This window comes from Cynocephalus volans, chromosome 8, assembly GCF_027409185.1.
Source record: "Cynocephalus volans isolate mCynVol1 chromosome 8, mCynVol1.pri, whole genome shotgun sequence".
NCBI lineage: Eukaryota > Metazoa > Chordata > Mammalia > Dermoptera > Cynocephalidae > Cynocephalus > Cynocephalus volans.
The window spans coordinates 110,799,806-110,812,551 of NC_084467.1; the positions used below are offsets into that span (position 1 = coordinate 110,799,806).

Below are 12,746 nucleotides of genomic sequence, written 5' to 3' on the forward strand. Positions count from 1 at the left end.
ATATCTTCTTATCTTTATGGAAATACTACCAGGGTTTATGGAGTGGAAGGATGCTCTGGGAAGATACTCATGAGGATCTGGTAGTGACCCAGAGTGACAAAGTGACAGAATGACAGTCCCTGGAATGTGGGAAGTTGTCGTCACAACTGTCTGATTGGGAAAGAGCTTTCACATCATCCATGGCTCATTCCCTCAAGTTGGGTGCAGTATATGTATAAAGGCTTCAGTGTCTCCAAAGTTCCACTGCTTCCCCAAGGTTAGGAGGACAAGGTGAGTATTCTTACTGATCTGGTGGCAGTTTGGGGATGCCTGGGGCTGCCACTCCTCAGCTGAATGAAACAAGCCACTCCAGGTTAGAGAGAATAGGGACTAATTGGTAATTCCAGGGAGAGCAAGCTCTTGGAATCCATCCAGGTGGTTCAGAAGTGGCAGTCCCAGAAGGGTGAAAATTAGCCAGAGATTGGGGTGGGGGTGTGAGCAGGGAGGAGGGAAGCTAGTTTATAAGACAAGAGGCAGCCACACAGGACTGAAGAGTAGGACTACAGGCAGAGCCCATGATTCAAGAAAGAGTGGAGAAAAAAAATGAAGAGAGGTGGTATAATCATGGACTAAGGATAAAAATATAATTTCTAAAATGCATAAATTAGAGCATATTATAAAAAACAATTTAAGATTTTGGGAACTACCTAGTGCCCTAAGCTGCTGCCTTTGAATTCAGGAATCTTGGGAGGAACAGTCCAGGTAGGAGAAGGTGTTGCTAAATTCTAACTTACCCACTGCTGGATCCCTCCCGTGCAGGAAAGCAGGGCTGCTCTCATGTAATGACACAGCTGCTGCAGCCACAGATTCAATTGCAGAATCTCAGGCTACATGGAAAAATAATGACACTAACGAGTTTATATTCACTGGACTTTCAAAATGTCTATATTGTTTTTTAGGGTAACTGAGCTTTCTCAAAGATGTCCTACCAGCAAAACCAGCAGAAGTGGAAGCTCCCTGCCAAGTTCCTCCCCAAATGTCCACCCAAGTGCCCCCCTCAGGCTCCCCAGGCCCCTGCTTCCTGCTTATCCTCCTGCCCCCCTCCAGCCTCCTCCTGCTGTGCCCCCAGCTGCTGTATTACTGGCTTTGGAGGCAATTGCTCTCTAATGTCTTACCGGTTTCCACGATTCTACCTACGCCAGCCCCAGTGCTCCGACTGCTGTGAGAACGAGTCCTCTGGGTGTTCCAGTTGTTGCCATGGCTGTGGGGGATGCAGCTGACCTACAACCTTTGAGGAACCAAAGAACCACGTCCAGGGACCAGCCTTGAATTGTCGTCTTTCCTCACCTAACCCTTCTTCTTCCCTTTCCTCCTGAACTGAGCTGCCTAGCTGTGTTGTGATGGGTTTCTCTTTTTGCTGAGAAGCTCAGGCCTCCAGGTCTCGGCTCTGTTCCTAGATCAAGGAAATTTGAATGCAAGAGAAAAATCTGCCTCCCAAAGCCTTCCCAGTATGCAAAAATAAAGTTTATCTTTCCTGGTGCCCTGTATTTCCTGGTGTTCCTTGATACCCTAGCCTCAGCTCTGAGGAGCTTGCATTAACTGGGACTCTTTAAGCAGACCCCACAGTGAGCCAGCCAGCTGGGAAATTCCCACCAGGGTTGACCCAGAGGCTGAGCTGTTTCAGAGGCCTGTGAAAAGGAAAGATCCAGAGGGGAATAGCAGGGGGTGTTTTCAAAATGCAGGTGGCCCTGTTCCACTGCTGCCTTTCTGTTGCTGCTGAACTTTCACCAGGCTTTCTTCTGCTCATCAAGGACATTCTGCCTTCCAGACCCTTCTTATTTGGGAGAATCTCATGCTGAAAACAGAGATGGCACAGGGGTACCTGTAGTTCCCAAATCTCAGTTTAAAACACCATGAAAAATATTCTCCTTGAGCATATCCACACAGCCGAGTCCCTCACTTCATCTCTCCACACAGGAGCCAGAATCAGGTGGGAATCTATACAGTGGCCCAGTTAGCACAATGCACAGGAGATCTTTTGGCCTTGGTGTTGCTATCCATCTCCTGTGGTTTCTTTTCTTCTATACAATTAGGACACATGGCATGGGGTTGCTGGCATATTCTCAAAGCACTGTCCTTTCCAACCTAGCAGTTGGCCACAGGCCATAGCAATGCTTCTTCTGACCATCCTCCAGGATTGTGGATCTTAACCATAGTATTGAGACACACTGGTGCCTATCAGGTCAGTGGGGAACAGGGATGGAATTATATAGTCAGTACCTCAGAGGTTACACATAAGCCACAGCTTAGATTAACCAAGCCACAGCGATTAAAACGTCTCTGTTCACTCCGTGGAGTGTCTTACACATGAATGCCACCCACTAGGTGTGTCCTAGCAGAAGAGAGATTGGAGACTGCTGTTCCAGGCCATCCCCTTGGCCCAAAATAAATCACTAAAGGTCATGACTGGCCAGGGACATCCAGGGCACTGAAAGCTCTGCAAGTCAGAATAAAGGTGGACCTGACCAGCCTCCCTGCCATCCCCATGCAAAGACCAAGGCAGAGAACTTCCAGATCAATGGCTTTCAACCTATGGCTAAAGGAACAGTAGGATTACAGAGAGGTGCAGTATTTCAGGGGTCCTTGAGATGTCTGTTTGTGTGTGCATGTGTGTGTGTGTGTCTAAACACTGTGATAACATTCAAAAATGTTAGATAGCAGGCAATAAATAATAACACCTTGGAGTTAACCCAGGTTAATCTGGGCCATTAGTCTAACTAGCAGATCCCACAGCAAAAATTTTGTAACATCTGTAACACCTCAGTGAGTATTTTTAACCTTTTAATCAAATTTACTGATTTAAGGGGAAATATTTTTTCTCCACATTCTAGACTCATTCTTTAAAATAATACTTTTATCTCAAACTTACTCCTTACTGCTCACTGGAGAAAGAGTCATCTGAGAGGTGAAATGTCATTTGTCTGTGCTTTTCTGTTGTGCTCACTCTCAGGTAACTGGGAGGGTGTCTGTCTGTGGACCAAATTCTGCCCCAAGGCAGGTCCCAAGGTCTAGACTTTGGAATAAATTTATGAAGTCCATTTTGGTGGTGATACAGTTACATTCTCCACAGCTTTGCTTTATAAACCCTCTGTCTTAAACCAGTCTCTTTCTCAATTGGTTAAGAGTTGAAGAAGAAAGGGGTACGATTAATTAACCCTCTCAAAAATGCCAAAATTAAGAAGAGTGTGGCTGTGTGCTGGATCCACCCCACACTTTATATATTATATGTAGTTACAGAAAATTTTATTCACATAAAATTGTACCACAGCTCATTGCATTAAATGTGATTCCAAATAAGTCCAGGTACATCAGCATCTCATGGTAAGTTACTTTAAAAGTTGATGAACAAATCATATGCCATGTATAAAAACATAATGCTGAAGCTAATCTAACACTTAGTAAAAATTTTCTTATCCGTCTTTATAAATGCTTATTTTAGGTAAAGGTAAAATAATGACTCTTTATATGAGAATCTGATAACTAATTAAACAGAGGACATTTTAAAAGCATAATCATTGTTGTACCCTACAGAATGTTCAGTCTGTTTTGTTTTAAAAAGACTGGAAAGATTAAGTGCAGATCAGGGTGGCCATGTATCAGGCCACCACATTAATCAGGGCAAGAGCTAATGGTGGCTTGGACCAGGCTAATTGCAGAAATGATAAGATGCTTTCAGATTTTAGATGTACTTTGAAGACTGAACCAAAAGGATTCATTGATAAATAGATGAGGTATATAAGAAAATAAAGGAGTCAAGGACAGCTCCCATCTGAGAAATGGGAAGGGTGGAGTTACTTTTTAAGAGATGAAGAAGAATTTAGGAGAAGTGGGCTATTTTTTTTTTTTTTTTGAGGGAGAGACAATTTTGTTTTTAATTTGAAATACCCATTAAGTATCCAAGTAAGAACGTTAAGAGGCAAACTTGGATACGTAAGTGTGGAGAGAGAAGTTTGGGAATGATCAGCATGCTGGTGGCCAGGACGATATCACCTAGAGATTAAACACAGACAGAGAAGAGGAGACATGCAAAGACTGAGCCCTGGGACACTCTGATATTTAGAGATCAGGGATATGAGAAGTAACCATCAAAGAAAATTCAGGTGGAGTGATCGGTGAGGAAGGAGGGGAACCACGAGAGTAGAGGCCACACAGCCAAGAGAAAAGAGCACTTCAAGAAAGACGTAGTGGTCCTTTCAGTCAAATGCTGCTGGTGGCTTCGATTACACCCATGATATCTGGCAACATGAAGATCATCAGTGGCCTTGACAAGAACATTTTGGGCAAAGCAGTGGAATGAAGGCTTGACTGACTAGGATTAAAGCAGAACTGGAGACAAGGAGTACAAAAATGCTTTTGAGGAGTTTTATGATAAAGAAAACAGGTTATTGAGTGTTGACTTGAAGTGGATGTGATCAAGGGACAGAGAGGGGGAGAGAGAAATGGAGCGAGTCAGAGACTTTTTTTTTAGATGGGTATTATATGTATATAATAGACAAAAGATATTAGAATATTTTAAATGCTGATGGAAATTATTTAGTATAGAGGGAAAAAAACAATGATGGGGTAGAGAGAGGGGACGATTGCTGGTATGATGCTTGTGGACAGTGTAGGGGGAGGGACTCCAGGGCATCAGTGGAGGGACTGTCCTCAGACAGGAGCACGGGCAGTTCACACGTGGCAGCAGGAGAGAAAGCAGAGTACCAAGTACAAGTGCAGGTAGGTAAGCAGGCAACAATATGTGGATGTTCTCTTCTAATTGCTTCTATTTTCACAGTGAAATGATAATATGTTCATCAGCTGAAAGTGAGGAAGGGGAAGGAAGTGTTGGTAATTTGAGGAGAGCTGAGATGTGAATTGAGTTGTTTGGAATAGTAGAGAGTGAATGGACTAGAGAGATGTACTTAAGTGCTAGATCCCCTTAAGCTTATGGTCATGAAATTAAAGTACACTGATTCAGCTTAGTTATGTGTTTTCAATCTAGCCACATTCTGTGACCTGCGGTGGGAAGAGAGCTAGAGTTAGCTAGAGTATGGGTTTTGCCAATAGGATTCAATGAATGGACACAAGGGCAAGAGAGATGTGGGTTATGCAAGTGGGTGATAATGACGACAGCTCACCGAGCTCACACTGGGTAAGAAGAGAGGCAAAGACATGAAAGAGGCAGTGCCCAGTGAAAATGTGCTATCAGTGAACTGTGGTTCCTGCAAGAGTCCAAAGTCTCTCAGAGTTGGGATACTAGAGGAAGTTTGTTGGAAATACAGGAGGTGAGGTTGGAGAGCAGATTACTTGAAATTGATATTATGGAAGGGTTATAGTCGTTAATAATAATGAAATATATGCTATATGACATAGGAGTGAATGAAAGGTACATTAAAGGGCAAACCAATTAGAGAGACAGAGGTCAAAACTTACAAAGAAAATTGTTAAGGGATTCATTTTTGTGATTATTAAAGTCAACGAAATCATGACAGAAATAGTGTTGGGTAGAGTAACTGTGAGCCAAATGCTAAATAGTTACTCAGGGATATGCAATCAAGCAGAACAGTGATTGGTGTAATGAACATCTAACCCGTTCCTCAGCCCAATAAACACAAAGGGTATGAGCAGGAAGAAAACGGGCATCCCACGAGAGGTCTGTGGGGAATCCAGGTTCTAGTTAGAGCAGGAAGGTGGAGGAGGCCTGGAGAGAAGAGTTGGTTGACAGAGCGTTTTGTTGATGTAGAACCACGAGTCTTCAGGGCCCTATGGGAGGATTTGGGGCACTGGTGAAGGATGGAAGACAGGGTCCCACTAAGGAATGTGCAGACCTGCAGGGAAGGGGGGAACCCTGGTGATGCCGTATGATCCAGGGGTCCTGAGCTTCTGACTGTGACTGAGACAAACAGGCATCGAGGGTGGCATGGGGTTGTGCTGAGCGTCATCAAGGAGAAGTGAGGCAGAAGGCTGTGGGGCTGCCCCTCACTCGTGAGGGTGACCGAGTCCTGTGCACCCTCCATTCCTACCGGGTATGGCTGAATTGCTTCTAAAAGTTGACCGTCTAGGATGAGGAATCTTAGAATGTGAAGAACAGCACTGTGGAGCTGGCCCATTAGCTCAGTAGGTTAAAGCACGGTATTATAACACCAAGGTCAAGAGTTTGGATCCCCATACCAGCCAGCCGCGGAAAAGCAAAACGAACTATCAAACGAACAAAAGAAGAGCATTGTGGGTTGCCTAATAATATTACAGATGTGCACGTAATACATTACACTGTATTGTGTCACATCATGTATCAGGTCAAGTCATACAATATCATGTATTTCCCTACCCAACAACAACTTACACTGTCTGACATACTTGTGTTTAAAAATTCCTTGACATTAAACACTTTTTAATTAAAGAAAGTGAATACCTCTTAGACATTTCTTTTGATAGCCCCCAAACCCTCTGCAACTCCTTTTACAAAGATTGAGATTAATCTAATAGAAAAATATGCTGAAATTGGCAAATGAGCTGTTGAAAAACAAACAAACAAAAAAAGAATCAAACAAACCCTGACAGCTGTGGCAGCTGGCACTGTGGCTGGTGCTCCGGGTGTTGTGCAGGGCACAACCCACACAGTGCTGAGCAAAGGCCCTGAGGACCATTTTCAAAGTAGTAATTGTGATTTTAGCACTATCATCCAACCAGAAAAAAAATACAGAAATAAAGTGGATATTGAGGCAAATAATAAGACTATAGCCATCATCTGCAATCCATGAATTATTGTATGTTCATCAAAATAGTCCAATGTTTCTCAATTATTAATGTAAATTTTAATGTGAAAGATAAACTTAAATAGACAAACTTTTGTCTGTTTTATATATAGTGGTTCCAATGTAATATTTTATTAGGAAAATGGTTGCAGTTATTATTTAAAAGCTTCCACAGAATATTAGAGATTCCATGCTTTGTCAATAGCATGAAAAAAAATTGCAAGTGATCATTTTCTTCACAAATGTTGAAAACAATATAAGCACCATTGTGATATAAATGACATATATTTTTTATTTTTAGCATACAATCAGCATTTAAGAAAATAATAGGCCTAATAAGAGAAAGGCAAAAAGTCCCTGACAGATTATCTCAACCCAGAGCACATGACTACTAATTCATGTGCAGAATTTTTGTTTAATCCCTGCCTTGATTTATATTGTATAATGGATGGGAAAAACTCATCAGTGTTTTGTTATTTTTTTCAATACGAGCATATACTTGAGATACTATTCAATGTTATTAAATGTTACACATTTTACCACACAAATTTATTCTCCTTTGATGTGTTACTGAGAAAGTAAATTAGTGAGACCTTTGTTTTTTTTCTCAGCCTTAATGCAAGGCAGAATTATCTGTACTTCTCAGACAAAATTAAATATATTCTTCCACTATTAAATTGAAAATATTACATATACCATGTTCAAATAATTCTGGGAAATGTAGCCCTAGAAAAATACTATTCAAACTTCTATCAGTAAGATTTATTAATGCATTTTATACACTCATTACTATAATAATTTTAAGTACAATATAATGGAAAACAAACTTTAAAAGAAGGGATAATAATTAGAAATATTTCCTCTTTGAATTATTTTGGACACCTTCCAGTTTTTTGTAGCCTTTTGGGGGGACCAGAGCTGGCTTAAATGAAAATAAAGCAACAATTACCAGAGCTAAACCCTCTGCAGGCCCCAGGAGGCCAACAGTGTGGTTCATAAGCTATCAGATGTTGATACACATCAGACCACAAGAGGGCGCTAGGGCAAAGACTACAGGATTGGCAGGTGGATGAGGCCCTCCCACCTGCAAACTAGCAGTGTCTGAGCCTTGTCTCAGATCTTTGAAAATGGAAATTACATCAACAAAAACAATACACACTAAGTTGGTTTATTTTGAAGATTAAATGAGATAACATTTGAGTTTTTTTTCTAAATTGTAAAGTACTATTTAAAATGTTTGTTTTCAATAAACTAGAGGATCGATTAATCTCTTGCCTATTGGTCTCACTGTCTATTGATCTCTTGCATTTTGCTTGATGTGTTTATGTGCGCATTTCTCTCTACCTTTTGTTCCATCTGCTATTTTCCTGGTTTATTTTTCTTTTCTGACCTTTTTTCTTCTCTTTTTCTCTGTGTTTCTGTCTTAATCGGCCACATATTATTGGCTTGCTAACTCTGTGCCAGCACTCTTCTAGAAGCTTAACAAGTTCTGTCTCATCTAATCCTCACAACAACTGTGGACGAGAGTACTGTTGTCTATCTGCATTTACAGACCCAGAATCTGAGGTTAAGGAATTTGTTTACCAGATCACAAAGTTGGTTAACTATATGAGTGTACTTCAAAAAGTTCATGGAAAGATTTGTATTACCTCTTAATTCTACTTTTCTACAAACTTTTTGGAGTGTTCTCAAAGAATCAAGCTTTAAGACTAAGCTATCTGACTGTAGTCTTCTTTGGGAACTAGAGTTGGCCGAAATGAAAATAAAGATCCCATCAGGAGACAGAAACCATGGAGTAAGTTAGACAGGGGGAGTTCGATATAAGAATTATTAACAATTTTCTTTAAAGAGTAAATATAAGATATAAGAAAAAGGCTGAGGGAGAGTATCAGAAGAAGGACAAATTCGGAAGGGGTTCACACCCCATTGGAAAAGACTTGATTCAACCACCAGTGAAAAGAGAAGTTCTCTGGTTTAGCTAGAGTGGGGCAAGTCTGGTATTGCTAGGCAAATAGGTTACCTTCCCAAGTGCAGAGCAGAGAGCAGATATGGGGAACAACTGGTGGCTTGGATGTGAAGTGGCAGTCCAAGCAACAGAGAGGATGGCAAAAAAAAAAAAAAAAGGGCTTGGAGAGAAAGCTGCAGCTCTGTGTGGACAACCCCACACCCCTGTCTTCCATACAGGCAGTCTCATGCAGCTCAGGCCATGTAGATGCTTTGGTTTCAGGGCTGAGAAAGTTGTGAGAAGTCATTTTCATGGAGGCTGAAAGGAGGCAGAAGGAATTCATATGTCAGATAAATTAACTAAAGAGGAACTACTGCTTATGTTTCAGGACAGTTAAAGATGGCTGTAGCTCCCACCAGGACACAGTAGAGCTAAGCCTTAAACTGGACTTCGCAGCAGCAATGTATACTCAAGAATTACTTGAAAATTCTTATACAGTACTACATCATTACCTTGACAGGCCTCTTGAATTCTTGCTATGGTGAGGCTAATCAGGGATGAGGAGACAAAGGGACAACCATAGTACCTCCAGGAATAGTTCTTTCTAATTGGGGTGGGAATCCAGGATGTCTAAGTGCAGTTGGGAAAAGGTTTGATACTTCAGCTTCTTGAAAGCAAAATCATGAGAAAAAGCGTACCCAGACCCCGGTGGAGGAAAAATAAGGGCTTCAGTTGAAGCCTGCACTTTAATTTTGGTTCTAGTTCACCTGGTGGAACATGGGAGATGTTGCTGGTCACCTAACTGCTCCATTCCATGCATTTTACAAACCACAACAAGCTGATGCAAATTCAGAAATTGTTCACAGACTGTTCAGAATATTGAGAATTTGTACCTGTTTTGATTTTGGTGGCAACTGACCCCAGAGGTAAAGAACGTACTAAATAGACCTAAGGATGGCTCCAGGATATATGCATGGCTTAGGGATGGCAGTCAGGGTGGGCAAATAGAGCAGTTAGGGGACTTGCCTAAAAGCTTATTTCCACAGCAAGCACAACTATTTTTCCTTAAACTGTTAAGTGGCAGCTTAATAGCTCTATAAAAATGGCAAACTTTGCTAGGCAATTCTGTCTTCATATGATTTTGAGAATGTGGCAATTGCCCATATTGAACACAAAGGCACCTTGGCAGAGAGACAATCTCTGATTTTGACTTCTCACCCTGAAGAGTCTGCTCCCCAGGAAGACACACATTCCCCAAGTTTAAGGCCTGTGGGAAGGGACTGCACCTCAGGAGGTATCTGAGATGAATGTTATTCAGCTTGGTGAGCAAAGTAAAAACAGATGCAGGGACTTTTGGACCATAAATGGAAGCAACCTCTGAGTCTAAGAGACATTGTGTGCTCCTTTGTGGAAATTCACTATAACCTGACCAAAAGAAAGCTCAACTTCAGAGCCTTTCCACTTTCGCCTGCCAGAGATAGTTCTACGTTTTCCAGCTTTACACTTGCTAATTCAGCTCCTGGAATTCTGTGATGTGGAAGCTGTGCAGAGGGGTAATATTCTATTTCTTGATTTGGATGGTGGTCACACAGATGGGTTTACCTTGTTTAAATTCATTGAGCTGTGTTCTCAATGTAGGTATGTTACAGTTTATCGAAATAACACTAAAATGATAGACACACACATGCATAACTAAGTATAAAAATGTCCAGGACAATTCTTAAAAATAAGAGTCATGGAGTTGTAGGTAGGGGCTAGCTCTAACAGATGTTATAATATATTGTAAAGTTATTACAGTTAGATAGTGTGGTAGTGGATCATGTATATACAGACAGATAATAGAACACATTAGAAAGTTCAGAACTGGGGCCAAATATATAAAGGAAGTTAGTACATGATAAACATACCCTCAAATCTATGAAGAAAAGACTAGTTATTTAATAAATAGTTTTCCCACAACTGTGTAGCCATTAAGAATAAAAACCGTTCATTTTATACTAGAATGAGTTCTTAAAGGGTTAAAACATTAAAAATTATTCCTTAAGAAACTCTGAGAGTATTCTTCCATAATTGAAAAATGAGAATCAGTTTCATAATTATGACACAACAGCCAATAACTATAAAAGAAAATATTTCAAAGTGTACTTACATGAAAATTATCTTTTATATATGGCTGAAATCTAACAAAGTTGAAAGTCAAAAAACATTGAAAGAAATTTGTCTCATGCACAAAACTGCGTTAATTTCCCTAATATAGTACAAGTACCATGAATAAGTGGTAAAATGATCAACAGTCCAGCTAACTACTAGGTAAATTATATGTCTAGGCAGTTGCCAGAAAATGAAATAGTGCAGCTCTATAAACATAATAACATATAACTGAGCTTACTTACTAAGAGAAATTCAAATTAAACCTACACTGCGATACCATTTTTAACCTGTCAGACTGGCAGAGAACAAAGAATTTATAACAATTGTGTTGATGAGTTTGTGGGGAAACATGTAGTCTTACATATTGTGGTGAGTGACGTAAATCAGTGAAACTTTCATGGAAGAAACTGGCAGTCTCAATCAAATTATAGCAGTATTTACCCTTTGATCCAGCAATTGCATTCAGATAAATATATGTTACTTGTGTACTCCCTGAGAAATGATATATTAGTAATGTATTCACTGCAGCATTGTTTGCAAGAACTGAATTCCATAGATTATTATTCAGGCTGGGAAATGAATGAAGAAACTCTTTATGTACTGAAATGGAATGATTTTCAACATATATTGTTGTGAAAAAAGCAATGAGCCAAACAATGTGGAGTTCCTCTCATTTTGTTAAAAGAAGAAAAAGTCTATATGTTTGTGTGTGCTTGTTTGTCCATAAAATATCGCTGAAAGGATATTTGAGAAACGGATCCCTGTTCCAAATAATTGGAGCAGCAAGGGGGAAATTTCACTGTGTATCCTTTCTAATTTATGATGTTAGGCCCAAATGCATGTATAAAAATGATCATTATTAATACTATTAGAGGAGACCTGCAGAACCTGAGGGGCTGAAACCCAGATACACAGAACCATAAGGATTTGCTCCATTACTGTCTACATCCTGCAAGCTGACCTCAAGTTTTTTCACTGCCAAAAAACTAAACCCATGCAGCTAGGAAAGATGATCATAATCTTCCCCGATTTTGATAACAGAGGCAGAAAAAAATATGGAGGTAGGAATGGGGCTGTTGCAGGACACATCCTGTGGGTGATGCATGGAAATCAGACTTAAAAAATGGGTTCCCCGATTTGGACAAGGAGACAAAGTTGGGAGTCACTGGCAACCAAACTCTGATCAAAAGAAAAAGACTAACATGCTCTGGTCAAGATGGTGGAGTAGACGGTTCCTAGTGTCGCTCTCTCCCACAAAGCGATGAACTTGCAACTATTTAAAAAAACCACCAAGAGATGCAAGATCTGCACCAGAACAGGCAGGAGCCACGTGCCATGGGATCCCAGTCCAGGCCAGTGTCCACAACCCAGAGGGGCCTGAGAGCTGCAGGGCCCACACACTCCAAGACAGCCATGCTGGAAAAGACAGGCACTGTGAGACCTCCAGCCCAGGTCAATCCCTGCCACTTAGAAAGACTTACAAGCCTCTGGGCCCATACCCCTTGATACAGCCACACTGGAAAAGACAGGCACTGTGGGACCCCCAGCCCAGGCTAGTTCCTACTGCCCAAAATTGGCAGTCCTTTCAGGATCCAAGCCAGACAATGGGGTGAAATGAGTGGACTGAGACATACCCTGCTACAATGACAAAACGCCAAAGGAAAAATAACAGAAATATGAAAAATCAAGAAAGTACATCACCACCAAAGGAAAATAATAACTCTCAAGCTCTAGATCCTATAGAACAGGAAGTCTTTGAAATGACTGACAAGGAATTTAGAGCAACAATTCTAAGTAAACTAAATGAGATACAAGAAAACTCAGTTAGACAACACAATGAAATGAGAAAAAATATACGAGATCTGAAAGAAGGAATG

The 12,746-nt window shown here is 40.8% G+C and overlaps 1 protein-coding gene across 1 annotated transcript; it reads left to right on the forward strand.

The window, feature by feature from the left end:
* The first annotated feature begins 959 nt into the window (after positions 1-959).
* LCE7A (late cornified envelope 7A) lies at positions 960-1,259 on the forward strand. The gene has a single exon (XM_063104497.1). It carries the CDS (start codon positions 960-962, stop codon positions 1,257-1,259), a length of 300 nt encoding a protein of 99 aa, XP_062960567.1.
* The last annotated feature ends 11,487 nt before the right edge of the window (positions 1,260-12,746 follow it).

What these genes read in the sequence shown, in the direction of transcription:
- LCE7A (XM_063104497.1), top strand. Translation starts at nt 960, where the DNA reads ATGTCCTACCAGCAAAACCAGCAGAAGTGGAAGCTCCCTGCCAAGTTC.